General features: G+C 36.8%; 1 protein-coding gene across 15 annotated transcripts in view; it reads right to left on the bottom strand.

Annotated features, from left to right (window-relative positions):
* Positions 1-24208, bottom strand: part of PROM1 (prominin 1) — a 61758-nt gene that overhangs the window by 3167 nt on the left and 34383 nt on the right. For 3 of the 15 annotated variants that reach the window (XM_017804487.1, XM_017804540.1, XM_017804497.1), the window contains 22 exons: positions 22388-22451; positions 20029-20118; positions 18471-18688; positions 17989-18063; positions 16774-16837; positions 16212-16220; positions 14910-15069; positions 12782-12934; positions 11829-11952; positions 11313-11416; positions 10788-10872; positions 9659-9805; positions 9316-9387; positions 6764-6856; positions 6023-6040; positions 5642-5695; positions 4120-4200; positions 3965-4033; positions 3340-3432; positions 1787-1902; positions 1084-1107; positions 637-705 (listed from right to left, as the gene is read on the bottom strand). In XM_017804487.1, the coding sequence (XP_017659976.1) occupies positions 637-705; positions 1084-1107; positions 1787-1902; positions 3340-3432; positions 3965-4033; positions 4120-4200; positions 5642-5695; positions 6023-6040; positions 6764-6856; positions 9316-9387; positions 9659-9805; positions 10788-10872; positions 11313-11416; positions 11829-11952; positions 12782-12934; positions 14910-15069; positions 16212-16220; positions 16774-16837; positions 17989-18063; positions 18471-18688; positions 20029-20118; positions 22388-22451 (1982 nt within the window). The other 12 variants (XM_017804513.1, XM_017804602.1, XM_017804554.1 and 9 more) reach the window with 9 other exon arrangements.

Here is a 24208-nt window from a genome sequence, read left to right as displayed (position 1 = left end):
GCAAAGCCAAATACTGAAGTTGTGGGACATCCTATGTTATCCCTATGGAAACTGAAATTCTCACAGCTAGCTTAAGTTTTATGGCATGGTTGTTGCAGAGGCAGAAAAGAACCCAAATCTCCTCTTTTTACACATAACTTGAACTTCTTGTTTTGTGATGTTACATTCTAGTCCTACCCATACAGAAACACCCATTTTCTATGTTCATGCTTTCTGCATACCTGAATCACCTGCCTTCTGCACAGGAAAAGCCCTTCTCACCATTTAAAAAATAAAATTACTCAAGAGTACAAATGCATCCCAGCCTATCACATTCAACTGCTATCAGAGTATTTTAATAGGTTTGTCAATTTAGGACTACCCACTGTGCTAGCTAAATACCTAATTACATGGATTTTAAGATCAAATATAGGCAATTCCTTTGTTAAGCTGCAGGAAATTACTACAGTGTCTGCTGTTATGTAAAGAATATTTGAGAAATATAAATCATACAGCATTTGTTATAGTGAATAATCATGCAAAAAACCAAAGAAAACTAAATGATTCACTTTAAAGCATGCAGAAAATTGAACAGATGATTAAAAGAGTAGCTTAAGTAAGGACACATGAAGGCATGCAGTTTCAGACTTGGTTTACCTTGTAAAAACAGGATTGTGTATACCATATAAATGCTCTTTATGATAACCATTATTACCATTTTCTGTACTGTAATAAAATAAATACACCAAGAAAAACCATGTTAACTATAAGATGCACTATGTACAGTATGGCTTCTAAGACATACATGGGTGATGGTATGATATGCAAAGATAAACTGTGTCTGTACAATAGAATATAATTTTTCCTTTGTAACTTTCTGGAGTTATGGCATAATTATAATTTTACATTTTAAAATATTTTTATATTCTCAAAAAATCAATTAATTATTTTTCTATTCTTGTTGAGTTGGATACTCTAATATAATCTATAAAGTCTGGTGAAACAGAACACGTTACCTCTTTAGAAGTAACAAGTTACATTAAAAATATAAACCCTCCCACATTAATAAAATAATTTTAGCAAATATCAGCAAAAATGTCTTACGTTTTCATGGGTATAGTTTCGACACTAAAAAACACAGAAAAGGAGGAGTAATTAACCAGACAGTAATAAGTGAGTAATTTTAGCTGTACACAACTGTTTCTGCTCTACTGACTTGTGAATGTGCCATGAAAAATGACCAGTATGAAATGTGAGAAATGCAGTGCACAGGCTACATAAACGATGAACAAAACAAAGAGCAGAAAAGAAAACAGTAAAAACAAAACTGATGGGAAAATACGTAAGAATAGTTATCATAAAGTAAAATGCCAAGTCCCTGAGACAGAGGAACTGCAATTGAAAAAGGAAAGACTGGTTAGGAATAACTAAGACAGCAAGAAAGCAAATCATTAATTCAAGGAGATTACAAATCAGGCATAATACACCTTAACAGGTTACTTAGCAGAGCTAATAACTTGCACATTTGGAACTTATTTATATAAACATTGCTCATGAAGCCCTGAAGACCTCATCCTGAAATAAATTTCTCAAGGTCAGAGCCAGCACTATCTGCAGAGTCATGGGCCCCAAAGGCCAACTGCATGAAGCACTTTGCAGGCACCGACCCAAACCAGCAGCATTTCCCAGGAACATGAGCGTCTGCTCTGTCAGCGCAGGTTTAAGGATTATAGAGCCTTCACATGAAACACTAGAAAAAACATTTTAATCCATTTGCCATTTAGTTTATTTAGGAGTATATACTTACTCATCATACACATCCTCTGTATCCATTCTACGATAGTATTTAGAGAGTTTTACAGCAAAAATTATGGCAGGAATTAAAAACATTGAAGAGCCTCCCAAACCAAACCAGAAGGTATTCTGAAACAAAACAAAATCAAGGAAAAAAAAGATCATGGAGAAAATTAACCAGAAAAGTAATGAACCCCTGCTTGATGTCTGAACCACTGTTCCCAGAACACAGAAGAAATTAGTGGCACCAGTCTGATGGTCTGTCTGAGCTCCTTTACACCAGTGTGGAACATGGCACATAAAGCATCCTCCACTGTCAGTGTGAGCCAACCTAAGAACACGACCAATCTTACAAATGTAACCAAACAGAAATATGGCCAAAGTTGCTCAAAGCTACAGGGCCATAGTGGCCTAAGAAGTTATTTTAATATACTCAGCTGTGGGCTAGAAAGCAACTTCCCATCTCACTCTTAATTTACTAGCCACGTTGGGTTTTTTCCTTGATATTTAAACCATCTTTCTTGCAATTCTTGTCAAAATGAGTTCACAGCACTTTCTCAAGGTACTTTATAACTTGTTAATTGAAGCCCTGTTTGTGTAACTAATTTCATTATCATACAGTTGAACTGAGTTATAACCTGATGTTAAAATGATGATTTTTCAAATTTGATTTGTATTGGCTGGAGGGATTTTGACTTCCAAGTGACTCAGCTAAGTTCTATTGTGAGGGAAAATCATGGGTCATCTCTTACCACAAAGGAGAACAGAAGCTCTATAACGTATGAACTAATCAATGAGTACAACATGATTCCAGCAGGTTAAGAGGTTTTCATAGTTAAGCATTACCAAGATTAAGCATTACTTAGTTAAGCATTATCAAGGTTAGAGTGCTTTGCCTTTGACAGCTTGCACATATTTACTGCTGGTACGATTAGGACCCAGCTCAATGTGCCATAAAGCTAAGTAATAGCTAGGAGACATTTTAGGTACTTTCCAGGCACATGGTTGCTTGCTTTACTTTTAATACATGCTGCCCTCTTTCCAAGCTCTCTTGGCAAGATGAAAAAGCCAATATTGCCCTTATATACTGCTACAAGTCATGCTCCAAGTCCCCAACATACAGAAACTAATCAAGATCTGTCTGCTACAAGTCAAGTGATAAAACCTCATTTAGGTTTTCTAGATTCCAGGAAAGATACTTGAGAAAGTTTTCCCTTGGTATTTTCCACTCACTTTCTGCTCCCACTCCAATCCCGTAAGTTAGAAATGGTTACAGCTGAAACTTCAGACCTTTCTGCTTTTCCACTTCAAGGTGGTACAGAATCAGTTGATTTTACAGAATTCTTGCTAATACAAGCTGAAGTTTAATGAAAACCTAAAACAAGTCCAGCACTGGTTTGTCTTTGGACTTGATCCAGATCAGAACATTTTCCTTACATAACTTGGTATGTGATACCTTATTATTTTACTTCAGAATAGTCTAGCTGGAATAATTACACACAGATGTACATTAAAAGAATTTCCCACTTGATACCCCAATTTTGAGTAACATAAAATGTTTCTTACCACAGAATCGGTTATATAGCTGCATAAAAAAATATCTACTGCTGTATCTATCACGTTGGCAATAGGTTTGCATGCTGCTACTTCCATGGCAATCTGAAAGAAAGATTTTAAAAAAACACAATATCTAACAGAATAAAATAAGAATCTCGAAACTTGCTTACAGTTAAATTTTACTAAATTGTTATGCCTCACCCTACCCAAATTCAAAATAAATACCAGTGGGATATGCTACCATCTGAACATCTTTTAAACATCAGCTTACTTTCTCAAAGCCTGCAGCTGAAGAGAGAAGTTTAAAACAAGATGCTAATGACATCAATTTGAACTATGCAGGTGAAACTCAGTGCAGTATTGCTACAAATGGTAGATTTCAGGCTAGCCCTGAAAACAACACTGTTAAATGTGCACTGCATTCCAACCAACACAGCTCTTCATTTCTATTCTGCAAACCCAACAAAACTCTACGAGACCATCTTTCTCACTGATACTAAATACAAATGTATTAAAACCTGAAATTATAGAACATACCAAAAGTAACATTTTGGTGGTATTATTATTATTATATTTAGCTTTATTATGTTTTTTTTTAAACATAGCTTTTCTCAATTAAGTAAATGCACCTTACCGACTCCTTGACCCACTCAGTGTATTGCTCGAAGTAGCCAACTATGGTATCCATGTACTTTTTTGTCTCCTAGGACCAGATAAAAGAGAACAAAAGCAAGTTAACCTCTACCTCCATGACATCAAATTAATGTACTTTGATCAAATAAAGCTTACCTGGACAATAACTTGAGAAGCGTTGTTATTTATGAGAAACTGGGCAGCATTAACAGCACTAATGACATTTTTCACCTTAACCTGGAGAGGAAGAGATGGTGTTTAATATAAATAAATCCTTTTCAGGCTGTTGCAATGGCTCTGGAGCCATTGTCAGGACCTGCTCTCTTAATGAACCAGTGTCACTGTCTTGTCAAAATCTGACAAAACATGCAATTCTAGACAGAACATGAGCCTGCCTAAGGATTCATGATCATCTGACAAAATTCTCTCAGTACTAAAAAAGGCCTGTATCAGTGGTTAAGACTAGTATCTTTTCCTGGAAACTACATAACTAATTTATATACTAGGATCTGTTTTATCTTCCACTCTCTTTCTTTTCTTTAAGTGTAGAAATAGTTTCATCAATGCCTGTATATGCACTACAGACACACATGGTGCACAGGAAGAAAACACTAAGCCATATACTATCACAACAACTCTTGATGACTACAGTAGGAATCTATACAGCCAGAATATGCCCCTATTCAATAACCTAAAGGACTGAGATGCTTTTTCAATATATGTACAACCCCATAAAGTCTTTCAAAGTACACACACAAAGAACAGTGCACACAGAGCCTGAAAATGTAGAGATGTCAAATATGATCCCTTTCTTATCAACACTTTATTTTATGGTTTCTTATCTCCCCACCCAGACTCAAATCACAGACTCTAAAAGATATCTAACTGGTCTGCTGCTGTGGATGGGTGAAAACTGCAATGGGAAGCACTGAGGTAGGTATGACCCACAAAGCTGTTGTAACTATGACCATGTTAATGTGCCTAGATTCTTGCTACCAGAGCCAAGGCAGGCTAGTGGGAACAGAAAGCTTTGCTGCCAGAAAAGTAACTGTCCTGTTGGCCTCACTCTCTGGCAGAGCATGGAGCCAGCTGGTCTCACTGTGATGCAGGCAGCAGTTGCTACCTAGAGAGGAAACCTGGGCTGCCCTGGGGAAGCCTCTATACAGACCCAGGTTCCCACAGTGAGGATGCTGCTGCAGGAGCAGGGAGTTAACAAGTACCATCTAATGAAAGAGAGCCCAGTGGGAGCTGAACATGGAACAAGAGGTGGTTAAGGATGTGAATCATAAAGCTCTCTCTTGTCAGTTGTACTCTTGCATTTTGTTTCTTGGTCGTTCCCCCCAAGTTTTGCAGTCAAGGATTCTAGAAAAACAATAAACCTACATTTTGAGGAAAATGAATAAGCACACTATACAGAACTGTACTGAAGCCTATTTTATCATGTGACAACTCAGTTTACAAGTCATTCTCCAAAAAACACCTCAACCATTCATTTTTTTCCCCTTTTTGTGCAGAAGAGATATCTAACTCCTTGTTACTACCTCAATACATTACAATCTCTCACAGTAACAGAACAGCTGTAAATAGAAGAAAACTGCACTGAAAATATATGCCCTGCATATGTGGCGAAAGGATTTAAAACACAAAAATGTTCCTGCTGCCAGAAAGAGAAGCTTACCATAAGTTCAGATGATGTTTTCTTCAGTAACCTAATGCTCTGGTTTAAAGTGCTCTATTGGAAAAGAGGGGAGAAAAGAAGCTTCAAGTCATTACTACAGGTATGAGCACACCTGGTTTAATATTATATTAATGCTTTGATCTTCTATGGATTATTTTGTTATTAATACTAAGTATCACACTATGTATAACAGTAACAACTGCATTAAAATGAATACATTGTGGGTTTAATCAGTATTTCGCCAACAGCACTGACTTAACTAGAGTTAGATCCAACAAACTCAGTAAGATTTAGCTGGAGGGAGGACAGAACAGTTAAAATCAGAACCAAGTGTTCAGAGAATTCTATACTGTGCAGTTTCTGAAGGGAAAAAGCACTTACCCTAGCTTTAACATATTTCTTGACAGTCAGTTTTTGTAAAAGAAAAAAGAGATGAAAATAATTAGGAGTTAATTAGGAAAGAACAGCATAGAATCAGAGTGGACCAGAAGACCTAATGTTTTTCTACAAGTCGGCTTTGATAGGGGCAGAAATACTGTATCAGATGCCAGGATAAATTAAAGGTCTTCATGTTATGTAGAGGAAGAAGCAACATCAAGCAGGTAGGAGATTCACAGCTTGATACTATACAAATCCATGTTTGGCAAAATCAGGCAGAAGCAGCCCTTAGACATCTTTCAGAGCATCAATAAAAAAAAACACTTTGGCTCTAAATGCTACTCTCGAGAGTTTGCAGTTCTGTTAGGTGAGTGCTAACTCCAAGAAATAAAGTGTGAAAGTGGTAACTGCCTTTATTACTGAAGACAAATGGCAAGCAAAAAAGAAAACGAGTGATTTCGGGTTAGAGCTTTGTAAAGTTCTCCCCTGCTTCCTCTTTTATTCATATATAACCACAAGTAGCTACAGAAAGAAATAGTGAAGAAAAAGGTCATGATTTTAAACAGTATTATAAAACAGTAGTATTACAAGTAGGAAAACTATTTATTAAACACATACTTTAGTCAGATTACTCTTCACTGACACAATCTGTGCTAATGCAAGTCCAGCTTTCTAACCTTTATTTAAGAGATTTAGAGATTCATATTTTCTACAAATGTTTCAATATTACTTTCATGTTTTTACCATAGCTTGCTCTAGTGGAACAACTTGCTGGTTATGAATCATCCGAATGCTGTTTGCGTGTCCTTTTAAGGCATTTTCCAGTGCTCCTTTTGGCTGCAAAAAATGCAATTATGCGGTATTGTTCAGTAATCTCAAAGCTTCCCAACAAAGCAAAAACCAAAGAAAGTTGCACATTATACCCATCCACTCCAGAACAGCTCATGCTAAAAATGGGATATGGCAAACTGAATTCCTCAACACAAGGAGGGGAAAATAATCACCGTATTAATAATTCAAGCCTCAACAACCAAACCAGATATATCACCTCGCTTTTCTGGCTACAACATTATCAGCACAGATTTAACTGAAGGGAATTTTCACATGGTGCACTAAGTAATTTTAAATACAGAAGAGTGAGCACACCTCCCTAGCAGTTGCCACAAGCCAGACCTCACTGCAAGAACCCCGCAGCACTGCGCCCCAGCTGGGACGAGCATCTCTCAGTCATGGGTACTTGCTTTTGTTTTGGCAATGTGGACATCACCCTGAGGCATCCTCTGCTTTCTGAGAGGCACAGAAATATAGATATTTTCAGCCAGCAACTTGGAAAGATGCCTGTGACGGGTATTTTCCATTTCTGTGGCTCCTGCCTTTCAGTCAGAAGATTTGAGTTTGTGCCCTGATTTTCAAGCCCAAATGCCTGTCTGGAGCTCATGCTCGTTGCAAAACACTAAAAATTACGTTTTACTCCCAGAAATAAATCTATTTTCCATTTTCTTTTGGTGGCAAAACCACTTGGCTCCTTGCATATACACCGAATACACACTGTTAACTTTGGAAGTGTAATAATGGCAGACCTCAATGCTCAGAGATGTGTTTGCTTACTGGGAAATGTTCATGTAAGCATGAATTCAAAAAGGTTTTAGTTTATTTTTTAATTGATTACTCTAAGATCTATCACTAATAACAAAGTGGGATTATAAAATATCTGTGGAAACCAGTATCATTTTCTAATAATCTAATGTCTGTAATACATTGTATCGCTGTGGTTTTGGCTTGGTTTTGGGCTTTTTTTAGACATTTAATAGATTACATTAAATAGCATCACAAGGAAGAAATAAAAACATACACTGTTATAGTGAACACATTTACTACTGCATTTGTCTTTTATATGAAGAATTACTCTATCTGATCTATTCTCAATTCTATTGCTTCCTTAAGATTCTACTACTATAAAAAATAATGAAAACAGCCTACCAGGACAATATATTTTCCTTTATGAAACTATGCAGAACATATCTCAGGGGCAACTCTATGTTAACATGTTTGAAGAACTCCAGTTTTCACTTGTAAAATAGCCCCAAATCAACAACAAAACCACCTCACCTGTATAACCTTCCAAATGGCACAGCAAAAACTGGAAATTGAAGTAAAGTGTGGCCAAAGATATTGGTATGTGCCCAAGTTAGCACGCAATCTACATGGGTAAGCAGGCAATGTGCAGCTCAGCGATGGTGCTTGGAGAACTTGCTAACTACAATACAGGAAATCTCCAGGAGCACCTGACCTTGACACAAGTGCACATGAAGCAGAAAAAAGCCCCAACCACCAACAAAAAAAACCCAACAAAAAACAGAAAACCAAAACCAGCAACAGGTGTGCACAAATTATGCAAAAAGCTGAAGTAAACAAAGCAGGGGCTTCCACTGGTGCCCTCCTTTCCCTGGAGGAAGGACAGATGGATATCTGATAAATTCCAAACAACGCGGTCTCCCTCTGCTGTGTCCCTTAGTGATCCAACCAATTGTAGTATGTGTGCAGTGTAACTCTTCCTCCTGCATTGCAAGCAGGAATCTGTCTGGGGCCACTGTCCAAACCATGACTTTAATTTTGAAAAATGAGTACAAAACGACCTTGACATGCATACAAACGTATCAACTGAATAGTCACTATCCATTAACATGGATCTGTGCCACTTGCAGATTGATTCATTTGTGGGAAATGTTGTAGCAGTACCCTCTGACCATTCTCCATGTGTCTGCTTTCAAAAACCCCTTCAGAGAAGACAGGGTTTCTTTTGTGCATTCTCCCTCCACAATGCAGCCCCAGTTCTCACTAGAGCTCTTATGAGCTGCCACAGTATAAATATCATCACTGATTGCAAAGTCTTCCGCTCACTAACTGAAAGAAAATTAATTCAAACCATCTTTTCCATCATGATCTAACCCATTTTTCTTCTCTCTCGGACCTGAAAATGTAGAGAGCATAACAGGAAATACTGAAATGGAGTATTCCCCTCAGTTCTTAAGCAAACAGTGCAATTTAAGAAAACAGACTTCCAAAGCAGAAACTGTACAACAGCATACAAAAATCAATAATTAGCAACATCTAAAATACAACTCATAGGAAACACTGTTCTAGAAAGTTTTTCCTTACATGACAGTGCACAATGTATGTAAGTGCCTAAAGTACAATAATTCTCCCACAGAAAGTCTACTTTGCCATGTATTTATACTTATATGATATAAAAATGATACATCTTATGTATTACTTTATTATTGAATTAAACTTACCAGCTGGTCTGCTCTTGCTTCTAAGTCATTAGCAAAGGAGAGAAGATCAACCTTGGTAACACTTTTATTGATCTGAAACAAGATGTGAACAGTGAGAAAAGGAGTGTGTTGTTATTGCATTTACACAGTTTGTACTTAACTATACTACCTACTCTGTTTACTCTTTATTTCTTTCAACATTTACTGACCTTAACTTCTGAAGTGCTTTTTTTCCCCAACTTCTATTATCCTTCAAAATATGGCCTTTCACACAAAAGCAGATTTTTCTGTTTTGCCCATAGTTAAAGAAATATTTCATTTTATACTTTGTCCCAGTCATGTCTCTGGTTGACTACAGTCTCACCTCTGTCAAATATGCTGAAAAGTCTATCCCATCTATTCCTGAAGAGCTGAAATTCAGAAGATTCTCCTTCCCAATTTCATCCAGCAGAATGATTTTGCTGAGGTTTATCTGAATATGTTCAATTTTAAGTGCCACATCTTCTGTATACTGAGAGGGAAACAAAAGAAAGCATAAAAGTAGTTTGCAACCAGTACATATTCTGCTATAGCCCCTGCCCAAAGCATCTTGCTTTTGGTGATGACTCATTTCCACGGAAAAGCATGCACTGACTTTTGCTTACATCAGTTTAATTTAATTAACTTTAATAGAATCCACCAGGTAATGTTGGTGGTAATGTTCTTCCCTTCCCTGCAGTATCCACAGCACCCAGTCATGACAAGTTCTAACCTATCTATGCCTCTTTCATACCAATGAATTACTTGCCTTCCGTTCTGTTTTAAGCAGGCTTCCCTGAATAAATGCTAGTCCCTCCTAAGAGAGAGACTAACATCCCTCCAGGAAACGTTATCCTTAAGAACATTATTTGGGACAGGGACTCTGTCTGTTAAGTGTGGGTTCAGTGCCTGGCAGTACAGAACATGTATCCCTGAGGGGTTGCTGTAATGAAGACAGGTACTACAGGCAATCCCAAAATTACTACAGTCATGTAATGACAGTGCAGTCATGGATTATTAGAGCTTAACTGAAAAGATTATTTAATCCCAACCCCTTCCAACCATTCTTAAGACCACAGTATATCATATCCTAGATCAACACAAATCTGACTGTAATCAGAAGAGAACGCACCAAGACAGGCATTTACATAAAAAGAAGACTGTCATTAAAACACCATAAGCAGCCTTTGGAAGACACTAGACTTCAACCTTCCTTCTATGCAAGCTTCAAAGTTAAAACCAACATTAATCAGCACCCATAAAAAAAAGCACATGGACCGCTAAGACTGGTAAAAATCATCTTATTTGTAACTAGACCTCTTTTTTCAGATTAGCTTGGACAGTTCTTGACTCCTTGAAGGATGCTTTGTATATAAAAACAAAAATCTCATAAAACCAGGACACACTGTACAATGTTTTGAGAGAAAACGTCCTTCAGAAACAATCATGCACTCACTCATAGTTTCTTTACTTACCATACTAATATTTAGAAACTCATTGATATTGAACAGGTATTCCAGGTGAAGGGAAGTATAAATTCCTTTGTTTTCCTTGCAATCACTAAAAAAACCACAAATACACAGATCAGTCTAAAAACCACCTGGAGGACCAAGTATTAAAAGAATGATTAATGATTTTTTCTTATTCTAAGAAAATCAATCCTTTAGAAAAAAAATACTGGCTGTATTTTTTGAAGCTAAGACTACAAGAAAAGTAATTAACAGTTGTCTCAAAGATGCAAAATATTTTATCAAAGAGTTTGACCAGAATCACCATACAATATTATGCTAAGACTACCTCTAATAACTCATACATGGGAGAAAATTGCTTTTGCTAGTGATTCACTAGAAAATCGGAATGTCTTCTGGAACATGTGTGATTTTTGGATGTGCCTGGAAAACGAAGCATGGAAGATACCACCAAATCAGTATGTGTAAAATGAATGAACTAAAAGTGAATTAAATATGAAATGAATTAAATCTTAATCATAATTTTAATACCTGTACACTTTTTCAAAAGTCAAGTTAACATTTGGGTTTTTAAAGAGGATGCCAGCAAGATAGTTTTTCCATTGCTGATTTAGTAAGTAAGGTGTATCCAAAACCTAGAAGACAAAATTCAGTAACGTTACTATAATTCCAAGTTTCTTCATGTACTTGTTCATATGTGGTCTTTTGACACATACCCACACTAAGCTTATCACCCACTAATGAAAATATAATAACAGCAAATTCAAACTCTGGTGCAGAAAGTGAATATTCAAACTTCCCATCACTGAGGAAAGCTGAATCAGAAAAATCTGTCTCCAAAGGAACACAGGCATGCAGTACTTACACTGCAAAGCAAATTAAACCAAGAAAGGATGAATGTCTCTATTTGGTATGTAAGGAGAAAGTAAAACCAGATCCAAACTCACTTAAAGTGTCCTATAAAAAATAATATGCCATACAGAGCTGACAAGACCATTGGGACTCACTGGGATCCTAATAATTTTTTAATAACATGAATAACTTCACCTTGAATAAATTTTTATCTTCAAAGGGCTCACAGACCAGTTTTTCTACATTTCCACCTGTGACAAAAGTGAGCACCACTACAGTCATCAGCACCCAGGAGAAAAGAAAACTGAATCCAACTCCTCTGAAAAAGAAATAAGTTGAATAAGTTTTTGTTTTTTAAGAACATTTTATACACACACAGACACACACTTGGGGCAACAGTGAGGCCAACAGTTAGGAATTATAACAGAGATAGGAAAACTGATAGACAGTTGAAATACTTCTGTTTTCCAAATATGTTCTTGTCCTCTGAAACAAATGTTTCAGCACTGTAAAGTCTTCAGCTAAAGTGCATCTAAAATGCTCGCATTTGCATTGGGCGTGCAAACTGTTTTAAGAATTACATTTAAGAGCCACAAAACCATACAATTTTCTTTTTTAAATTCAACTCTTTAGCCTTGTGCTCCCAAAAATGTTTTAGGAAGGTTTCAGGTGCAATCTTCTCCTGCACTCAGCAGAAACAACATTAATCCACTACTAGGCACTTTTCAACCCCAAACCTTCTGAAATGCTCTGAGAAAATCAAGTGTCTCTGGTCTCCTCGCATGGCTTTTTAATTTTGAGCAAATGCTCAAGTGCACTAAAAAGCTATGACCTTCTCCTTTTATTTTCAATTATCTGTTCCCAGTTTTTCCAGTTCCCAAAGGGGCTTACACAGAAATTCATTAGCTAAAACACTCGCCTTAGAACAGTAGATTCAGAAGTTTTATCCTTCAGCTATGATCCTCAATGAAAGAGCAACCCAAAATCCCCAAGTCCCTCGAGTATGTGAGATCAATATTTATTCCTACTTTTTCTCAGCAGATATAGATAGGTAACAAACCAGATTGTTTTTTATGTCCTCCAAAATCAACCAAACCAACTTTCTACAGGTACACTTAGTTCGTTTTTCCCATGTAAGTGAAACTTACGCCATAAGAAAGTTTCCTCCAGTGTTGGAGATACAGCCTCTGGTTGTTGGAGAAGCATGTTTATCATAACCACAGGTGCCACATAGCAATCCAAGATAGTAAAAGACCAGAATGAGGACCACCATGCAGCACAGAATGAGACACCCCAGCCACCTGAGGAATAAAAGATGAAGTTTTTTGTTATTTTCATGCAAAGAACACGCTGGACACCTGCAGAGAACATCATGCAATACTATATTCCCAACTGGCCCACTTGTGGATCTGTCTGAGCAACAAATGCTAGCAACAAAAACAAGCATTCACTACACTAGTGTGTATTTTGGGCCAGAACATGGTTATTGCTGGATTACAGGCAGCTGCTGCTGAAGGACTGGGGAACAGGCACCACAGGAACAAGGTGTCCCCAACACCAGTTACTGCAGGTGGACTGTGCTGAAGCATCAAAGTGCTCCAAGTGGAGCAAATAATGACTCAGAAGAAGCAGATGTTCAAACAGTAATTTATTCAAGAAGCAATGGAGAAATTTATGAATGTGGACTGGCCATCAGTCATTAAGTACACAGTTGCTCTTACTGCAAGGCTTACTAACTTTTTGCACACTGTGTTAGGTTTGTAATTGTAAATAACTATATTTTAGGCTGCAAAACCCTAGGCATTGTGTGGAATGCTTTCAGTGATTGGAACAGTTAACAGAACTTGATGAGGAGAAAGATCTTGGATAGGAAATGAACTTTAATTTTTATTAAATACATCACACAACAGGTCTATCTGTCCACATAGCTCGAGGACATCTATTTATTCATACATTATATATCACATTCTAGCCTTTAATCCTCTCCCAATTTCCTCTGCACTTCTTTTTCTCTTCTGTTGTCACTTATATTTTTAAGTTCCCTTTTTTCCTCCCTGTACCTCTGTAGAGAAAATTCTGTAAAAGAAATACTGTAATGAACATGCACAGCTAATAAAAAGAAAGCCATTAATGCTGACAGGCATATTTGTAAGAGGATATTTATTAAGAACTGCAAATAAGGCACCTGTAATTAAGAAAGGAATGGATAGAAAATAATTTAAACAACTACAGGCTTGTTGGCCTCATTTGTACTTGAAGTATCATTAGGTTAGACAAAAACATGCATTTAAGTGTCAATTTAGATGAGATATATTCTCCAGTAGCAGAATAAAACAATATATTTATTTGGTTAAATGCTATGTGAGCTTCAAAGAAAATACTGACAAAATTTGTCAAATTAAGGCTCACCACAAAAACTGTCAGATAAGGAATGGGCTAAAGGTAAGGTTCTAAAAAGGGTTCTAGAAGTTCAGTCTTCTGCTCACTTTTATTTAACACTGCATTAAAGCCATCAACACACAGTCTGTAGCAGTGAAACTGATTAGGACACAAAGATAAAAGCAATTATCAATTATAAAATCAACCGAAGAGTCAAACAAAATGTAGGGAGAATCTGATGAGCTTGACGACAGAAATGACTAAATCTGGACAAAGGTAGGAAATAAAAAGCTCTATGCTTCAAAATACAAGATTACTCAACTGTAAGAGTCACCAAGTCTCAAACAGAAAGAGTATGTTCCTCTCAATGTACAGTTAACCCAGGCATTTGCAAGGACAAGTGCTACACCAGCAGGGACACACACGGGTGAGCACAGATTTGCAGGTGTGAGGCAGAATCCCTGCTACTCCCCTGTGGTAAAAAGGGTGCAATAACAAGGATTGGCTGCAAGGTCTCTGTGGTCCTATGCCCTCACAACTTACCCGCAACTCAGTGAAAACAAGCCCTAACTAAAAAGTCACCCTGGCATTATAGAACAATTGATTTCCTTTAGGTGTTACATCTTTGACATCTACCTACCTCTATCCTTCCTGAAAAAGACATGAAGGCCTAGAGTAGAAACTACCTCCTGCTCTGTGGTGGAACAGCACACAGATGTTGATTAGCTGCATTTTTGCCCTTTACCAAAATGCCAGTAACAAACATAGCATGCCTTATAGCATCTCTGTTTCACTGTGTTCATCATTAATAGTTTACTTGCCTTTATAGACCACTAAACTATTAAAAAGTATTAACAACAGGTAACACTTCACTCCTGCCTTATTTCATGTACATACCTGTAGAAATCATACTGCTCCACTAGTGGAAAATAATCTTGAACATATGCCTCACTCTGTGTAAGATATACCATCAAATCATCTAAAATCTTCTGAACAGGGAGCGCTTTTGTGAAGGTAGTAATATTTGAACCAATGGATTCCAGCACGCTTTTGATATCTAAAAGAATATACATATTGCACTGTTACAGATCCATAGAGGAAATTTACATTCCATGTATGCATTATAAAATGCTATTAAGCCATTTGCCACATGTAACAAGCAAGCCATGAAGACACGTGTGAGGAAGAGACAAGCAGGCAACAAAAACATCAAGCTTTGAAGTAACACAATGGCATTTTAAAACGCACACTTTGTTTTTAGCATTCAGTTTAATGATGAAAGATGTAGAAGTCGAGCCAGAGTTCTTCCTCTTGCCTTTCATTATAATGAACGTGTCACCTTTTTATCTAGCCAGCTTAAATCTTCCTTTTCATGCAATATTGCAAATGGTAACACTGATCAAGACAATTAGCCACTAAGTTTATGAAGGAGAAGATCAAAATCTATTTAAACTCCATGCCTTGGGAATACAACACTGTGAAAGAAATTATACTGCTTATATTGAGAATCTATACTAGTTCTTTTCAACCGTATTAAAGGAGATTACTTAAATAAATTCTTTCCAATTAATGAGCAACACTCTTGAGGTAACGATCAATTAATCCATTTTTCCCTCAGATAATGAACAAACATGCTACCCTATACTTACAGTTTAGATATACAATATTTAGATTTACAGACACATGATTAATTCACTTGTTATACACCCTATGTGTAAAATGCAGTTTCTCTACACTCTCCCCCTTCTTTCAACTTGAAACATACTTGGAACAGCAGGATGTATAACTACAGGTTGCAATTTGGTAGCAGACAACACCTTCTATTCTCAAACAAGATCATCTGTTTTGATGTTTACTCTTCAAATCAACCACGTAACAAATCATTCTTTTTTAAAAGTTTATAAATAAATGCATTTTTTTCTAGTAAATCCATTTATATGCTTTGTAACTCAAACTCAGTTTAGTGCAAACAAACTCAAAAAATTTATAAATAGGTAAATTAAGATGGCTTGTCTGTGTTTACACATAGCAGCAGATACTGAAAATGAGTAAATCTGCTCTAGGTTTCCTAATGACAAGTATAACATTGGTTTTCTAAAACTGGCTCATTTTAGGCAAGTTCACACAGTACACTATGCTCGTATCTATACTGTCCTTCATTTTGCCCAGGAGGGGAAGAAAAAGAACAGAAAAACTTACAAGGAACAGCTGCTTATATAATGTAGAACAGGTCCACAATGCAAGAACAAAAATTAAAACAGATTAGTATACATACACTATACTACCATACAGGTATGGTCAAAGACTAAAAAGTGTAAAGCCCAAGTAATAGAACAATTAAGACAGCCATTTAAATTATCCTTAAAAGCATATTTTTACCTTCCCTTTGCCATCCACTACATTTTAAAACAACTGCAGGCAGGTTCAGGTTTTTTAACATCACACTCCTAAATATGTCATAAACACATCAGTCAAGGAAAATTAGCCTTTCAACCAAATAAAGTGCCAGTGTGAAGTTGGGATCCCAAGATTTCTCGTGACTAAAAAGCCTAACAGATAAAACACCTCCATAATATACCATATGGCCTATTTTTAGATTTAATTTTGGGTCCTCATTAAGACACAGTTGCCTTCTATGTTTTTTTTCTAGCACCAGATTTAAAAAAAAAGAAGTTAATCTTTTAATGATCTTTAGCCAAGAAAATATATTATCAATAAAAGAAAACAAAAACATTAATCAAAGTGAAAAGACAGTCCTCACCTGATAAAATGTTCCTGGTTTGATTCACCACTAAGTCTGGAGTATCATTAAAAGCTGCATAGCCCTAAGAATAAAAGTTGGAAAGATCAGAGCACGTTTCTCGTTGTCAAATTGCTTGCAATTTTTTTCCTTTTATTCAAGGATCAAAAGTATACATGTACGAAAATGTATGTGATAAAACTATGAAAAATACATTTTTATCACTACACGTTAGAAAAGATGAAAGTAAAATAGGAACTCTAAGTATATTTCAGATTCAGTTTGCTCTTCAGAATATTCCTTGAAAAAAAAAAAGCTAAATTTAAATATACATGAATCAGTTACAATGACCTCAAACTTTGTTGCCTGTCAGACCAAGAATGCACATATGAAAATTCAGTAAGTGAAAGGAGTTACTGTGTACCAGCCAAACGCCTCCCCTTTCCAAGTCCATGCCTTCCAAACATGAAATGCATGTTACAGACAATGAAATCCAACTGCCTCTAAAGATGGGGTGATGCTTTCTTCAGTGACAAGGCAAAAGAAAGTGTCTAAGCCATGGGAACAAAGCTGAGCAGCTTATCTGGACAGAAAGGAGATGCTTGAATCCTTACTCCCTGCAAGCCTGATCACTTCAAAAGCATGCAGGGGTCTAAGGGCCTGGAGACATTTTGGTTCCAGAAAGTGCCCTCTATTCCTAGAAAATGTTTTCAGATTCCTAGATTTTTCAACTGCCCAAACTAAGTAATTTTTTTTTTCTAGGTGAAAATCATTGTGTTTTGTGGAAAGTCCTGCAAAAATACTAATAGTAATTACACTTTGTCCATTGCACCAGATTTAATGTCAAGTATGTACATTAGGAATTTAGAACAAGTATTTCAATACAATAAAACTAATCAGGAGAGCATAGGGGGTTTTTATTTCTTTAGCTTGAACAAAAAAACAGAACATGCTATTGGATCCATGTTTCTGCCTTTTTGGTTTTTTAGGATTGTTCTTTCAACCTGACAATTCACAGACATTTTTGACCTGTAGTATCCTGGAGATACAAAGCATTACATTCATGTTTTCAAGTATTATATCTTGGCCAAACAATGGAATAATGAGAGACATCCACCACAAAGCAGGACAAGGTGGGAACACAAGAATTCTGCTTGAGAAACCAAGGGAAAACAAGTGATTCACAAGTATCCCAGATTATTAAATAAGAGTTTACAAGTCTGTCAAGAAACATACCTTTTGAACGAGACTAGAAAGGTCTATTTTAAGGACATCATTGACCTTTGCAAGCTGTGAGCTCACTCCTGGCAACTAGGAAGCAAAAAACATGCCTGAGTCACATGAAGTAGCTAATTTAGTAAATATTTCACAGTTAGGAGAGAGGGTAAAGAAACTAAAATGATTTGTAGCAGAATCTTTCTAACACACTCCTGAAACCTCTGCTGTACAAAAGCAAAGCTTAACCTCAGCATTTTTGGGAGGGCAGGTTATTTCACTGCCCAGAGCAGCACTTTAACATAGCTGCTTGACACACATTTTATCCTCTTCTACAGAGAAGATGAAAACAGTGACTGGAATTACCCAGAAACACAGAATAAGGGAAGGTCACTTATCTGACAAGTGACAGCACACACCAAGCCACGAAGCTGCAGAAACACTACCGGGCTTGCTCAAGGCAATCACGCTCTAAGAGTCTGAAAAACATTATAAAATCTTACCCCACTAAAATTGGCATTGATGTTCAGTTGACTTAATGAATTCCTGATGATATTGCACGTTGAGGCGGCCTGAGCCGCATTGCACGCGGAGTCATTGAGGGTGTTGCTGAGATGTGTTTTAACATCCGTCAAGTTTGCATGAAGCCTCTCTGTTCCCTCCTGCAGAACCTCTACAGAGACACTCACATTTTCCAGTGCTTCCTTCGTTTCTCTGATGGCTGCAAGGATGGGAAATTTTTTAAAAAACACTTTAGTTAGAAAGCAGACCATAGACACAGATATGAAAAGAAAGTGCACATGCATAAATGCTACGATATTCTTAACAATACTGATCTAAATAATCCTGCCTCCCTCCCAAAAAAACCCTCTAGCACAGAATATGTACTTTTTGCACATAAAAATACATCACTCATGCTTTCTTACAAAGAAATGAATCCGCTCAGGCTATTTTCATTGAGATTCCATCCACTTCCCAGATTACTCTTTTATACCTTTTCCCTACCTCTCCTTACTCAGTGATTTCAGTAAAGAACTTTAACACGTGGTCATTAGAAATTGGAAGAAAGCCCATATCCACAAAACAGTATTTTCAGTATTTTGATTATAATCTAAATCACAAATTATGCAGCTGCAAGATGAAAGGTAAGGAGATCATGTTGCATCAGCCAAGCATTAATAAGAGTTCAGCACTGGCTTTAGATTTTATCCCAATCACACCAAATAAACAGAACAAAATGAAAAAAAACCCAAACACTGAACAGGTGTTTAGTACACAAAGAACCACACAGACACAACTAAAAAACAAGTTACAAAAGTAAAGTGCACTTCACACAACACAAGGTTTTACCGTATTTTTTACCTTTGATAGCCCTTTCCACTTTGACTTCAAGACAAATAAGAGAAATAAAGCAAAAAAGGAGAACGATGACAAGTGAATGAGAAAGAATTAATGGTTAAAAAAAAAAATAAAACAAAACCAAAGTGACTCAAGTTCTTGGGTGTCTTTCCCTTTTTTCTATAAGCTCTACCTGATTCCTGAAAAAAACAAGCCTTAAATGGAAAAAATAATAAAGGAATATTTCCTCCAGAGGGAGAAAGAACTAAGTGTGAGCAAGGCTAAACTCAAAGATACAATGAAGAAATGCTGGATAGCACTCTCATAATAAGCTTGGCGGTGTACAGGACAAGGACATTGTAGTTCATTCCCTGACCTGTTGAAGACTAACCTGCAAATACCTATGGACAGCTCTAAGAGGACAGTTCTCCTAGTCTCCCTTATATCCAACAGAAAGGGACAACAACCTGGAGCAGGGAAATCGGATTTCATCTCTCTTCAATGACTGGTGAAATTAAATATCAACAACAGCACATAAATCTTGATTTAGCCTTTAAATATATTTATAAACCCTAAAATATCTGAAATCCTCAGTTTAAAAGAAACATCAAGGCATGTAGAAGGATGAGCTGACTCATGGTACTGCATAAAGTTATCCCATGCCGTGCGCTAGAAAGATAATGCCTGTTTTACCATGGCAACAAAAAAAAAGGACATCTTTACCTCCTGCCATTGTCAGAGCTGCATCAAGTGCAGGACGTACTTCTTTTCCCAGCTGTTCTTGAACTCTGGTTCCAAGCACAGGTCCAACATCTGTGGCATGGAGAAATTAAAAACCAAACATTACCGACTAGTTCAACTTGAACTACCTCTTAGCATAGGTGCTGTCACACTCTTACATAACAAAGTGTACTTATATTACTGAAATTTTTCTAAGGCCTGACAGTCAGAACATAGTGACAGAAGGTAACACAGGAACACAGCTCTGTTTTAGCTAGCTACAGGCCTACAAATGAAAGCAGTAAATCAAAATACAGCGGAAAATATTCACCAGCACTTGACCATATAGGTGAAGACACATAACATTTCAACAGACTCCACAGTATGTATTTCATTGCATCTTCTACTCTTTTCGAAACAGGATTTTTTCCACAATCTATGTTAGAGAGGCCCAACATCTGGACAGGAGTTTTGTGGCATATTCTTTCACTCAAGCTATGTTTTAATAGTGCAAGAGGAACTAAAAAAATGTATTCTTTTCCTTTCCCCTGTTCCTCATGTATGGAGCAATGTCAAGGTCACCCAAAACCCAGACCTGCCAGCCAGCTCTGCTGAAATCCCTTAAGCGTGTTAAGCACATGTCTCCAGTCCCTGCCCCCTCACAGAGAGCATCCAGCATGGATGCTCCCAGCACTGGCATCATCCTTACCCATAGCCACCCCCACCTCCAAACACTCCAGTCTCACTGTCTACAAAGAGAAAGGAAGCTTAGTTCAGCAAAATGACACAGAAATGCCAAGCAGAGTTTGGTGAAGCATGTTAATGTAACATATTCTTTAGGTAGTCACTGCGTCCTCTGCATTTTCAGATCACAGCAAACACATTTTTGAGTTTTTTTGCTTTTGATGAAATGGGAATAGTGCATGGTACAGAAGTATTCATTACTGTTAGTACCGTCATGTCTGGCCTGAGATGAGAATTTCTGTCAAGCAGAAACACTTTTCAGCTTTTCCTTAGGGTGGGCAAATGAACTCATGTACAATTCTCTAAAAGTTTATCCTACTTGTACCCCGGTGTCACACACTTAATTCTGGTATTTCTAGAAAATAAAAGCTATCTTAGTTTACTGTTGATCACTCTCACCACAGATCCAGCTAGGTTTCCGTTAACTAACATCACAAACTGGCATTGAGAACTAATAAACATTTAATTTGAAATTTCAGTTTGGAGTGGCTGAGAAGCTTCAAGGTAGTACTTGAAATGCAGATGTCAATCTTTTTTTATTATTATTATTATTATTATTACAGATTTAAAGATTACATACATCTTTTTAGACCAGTGTTCCTGCAGGAATTAAGCAGGAAGACTACTTTACTGCTACTTTCACAAGCACATTTGATGTGCAGTACACCCTCATCAAGTACAGCCAAGATATATTAACTTCAGTGCATGCCAAGTTGGCTGCATTGAAAACTACCTTTAAAATACATTTTAAACTAGACAGAAGCATAGATTATAGGCATGAGAAGTCAATTTATGGTAACTGGCATGATGCCACAGTTGCACAGTTTGATCCCAGCAACAATCCTTCAGCCTGAAATGCAGACCTTTATGCATTTACTAACATCTGCTAAAAATGCAACTCGAATTATCATCTGCACTGAAAATGGTTGGCCCTTTCTATTGTGAGTTTTATAAAGCAAAGCTTAAATTATAAAAATAAAAAATAAAAATCATCTCTCTGGTTGTTTCTGTTGACTGAGAGCTTTAAAAGGTGACACCTCATATTGTAACTGTGCTGAAGGGGAAAGTGCAGCAGTTCTACTTCAAGTTTTATCTCCTGCTCTTCAACTGCTCATTCTGAAATGGCAAATACATTAAGCAGCTTCAGAAAGAAGATAAGCTGATGCCTCAACTTCTAGCTGAGTAGAGAACAAGAAAAATAAACAGAGATCTCTCACTCATTGGAACCATCACAACTGCTTGCATATTTGTTCACTGATATTTGGTTTCAATTTAAAAACTGAGGAAAAATATTCCAAAAAAAGCTTTAAGTATGGTTACTGAACTATAAAACATATACTATAAAACTATAGCTTTATAGTATATTTATATAACTATAAAACTATAAACAATTTAATAAAAGACCTTTATTTTGGAAATACTACACATTACCAGCTCTGAGACTTTTTACGTGAAAACAATTTTAGATTTTGGTCTCATATACTACTGAGAACAGCACTTCTGTTTGAAAACCATGTTGTCATAAATAAAGTTTCACTTTGCATTATGAGCTAATTACATTATCTTACTGAAGCTTTTAAATACACGCTGCTAACCCCCCTTAAATCAAAGTACTTACTATTTAGGTCAGAGAGTGCTTTATCCTTAGCTGTGTTGTACTGGCTCACCAAATAGTCAATTTGCTGTAAAGAAGATGATTAAAAAAAACATTAAAAGAATTGGAAAAAAGTGATGCTTTTGAATATGTCAAACTGTTAGCTAGAAACAATCAAAATATTTGTGCCAACTCCCTGGCTCTCTACTGTTTTCAGTTAACTAAGTATTTTATTTCCTTAGCAGAACTGCACATAATAAAAGACCAGTTTAATTGAGACATCTACTTAACTGGAACCTCTCTGTGGTAAATGATTCAGCTCAAAAGCAGAAGGAACTGTGACCTCATGAAGCCTTTTGAGTCAGTCAGGTAAATAAATTTTTTTGCATGTCTCCAATTTCGTTACTTGATTTTCTTGTGGCATTAGTTTTTCACGGAGAAACGTGAGGCACTGATGCAGTGGTAATTTTGAAGCAATTCACCAACCACACTGGCTTGTGTCTGGGCAGCCTCTCAGAGCTTCTCTTGCAGAAAGGAGACAGCTGCTCTGTCTTAATGCAAATAGTTTTCCTTACCTTCAAGAGGATTTGGTCTCAACTTGAGCTCTACCAAAGACATCGTAACAATATAAACCAGCAACTTAGTTATCTCCAGATACTGGGTTTGGACAAAAGGCTATCAAAGAACCATCCCAAGTGGAAAGCTTATACTAATTTTGAAAAGACATTAAATAAACTTCATTCATTTCTGCATGTTTAAAATAATGCATTATGAATTCTACCCCAAGCGAGTTAGAGTGGTGTAAAGGTTAACATACTTGATAAATGGGTTTTCAATTTTAAGCATGACTCAAATATGTACCAAAGCGTACATGGCTTGTAGTCTCTGTGAAATAAAGAAAAAAAAGACCAAAAAACCACCCTCAAAACAACCTATTGATGATTCAGCAGTAGACGTCATTAAATGACAAAGTATGAAGCAGACTCTCTTTTTGTAAAACAGGAAAAAATATTTGTTTCTTACTAAGAAGGTTGTAGGTATATTTTTGTTTATTTGTTTGCTTTGTTGACCTAGGCTAACCTAAGGGCTAAAATTTTGCAGGACTACAGGTTTTGCATTGTCTCCAGCAATGTCACAGACAAAAGGGGATTCTCTATCACTAATAGTGTTATCACTCAATACTCGCAGTCTGCAAATCTTCTGTGACTTGAACTCTTAACACAGGACTTTTTCAAATCCTCTTACATGCTGTACATACCTCATACCGATGAGTCAAAGGCATCAATTTGCATTTCAGAGCTTTATAGCCAATTGGTAGGATTCTAGAACTGAAGCACTTCTTATTTCCCCAAGAAATTCTTACAAATATGTGTGTCTACATGATACTCATGCACCTTGTCTGACGAAATGACTTAGAAGATAAGATACAGCTGATGACTGCATCAGCTCCAAGTCTAAAAAAATAGAAAGTAATAATCCTGTTTTGAAACTGAAAAAAGTGCTAAGTGAGACTTTGAGTAACCTCTGGCACAAGTGTTCCAAGTCCTGACACTTTTAAATTTAATAATTCAGCATTTTTATTAACTTTTTAGACAGTGTTTATTTTTTTCTCTATTAAGATAAGTTACTTCTTCAGAACAGATTTTCTCCTCTGACGTTTCCTACTGCCAGCACTCAGTGTGCTGTCAAAGGGACTCTGGTTGTTTCTGATATGATTGGATGAATCCTTCTGTGCCCAGTGTCAGCTCCAGACTGACAAAAGGCACCCTGTTTCAAGAGGGGTTATTGGGGTTATTGGCATGACCTTCAATTCCTGCCATGTACCTCCACCACTGGTCTGTGAGA

Source organism: Lepidothrix coronata, unplaced genomic scaffold (genome assembly GCF_001604755.1).
Source record: "Lepidothrix coronata isolate B3197 unplaced genomic scaffold, Lepidothrix_coronata-1.0 Scaffold0, whole genome shotgun sequence".
Classification (NCBI taxonomy): domain Eukaryota; kingdom Metazoa; phylum Chordata; class Aves; order Passeriformes; family Pipridae; genus Lepidothrix; species Lepidothrix coronata.
Note: the sequence above shows the minus strand (reverse complement) of the source record. Positions and strands in the feature narration are given on the sequence as shown.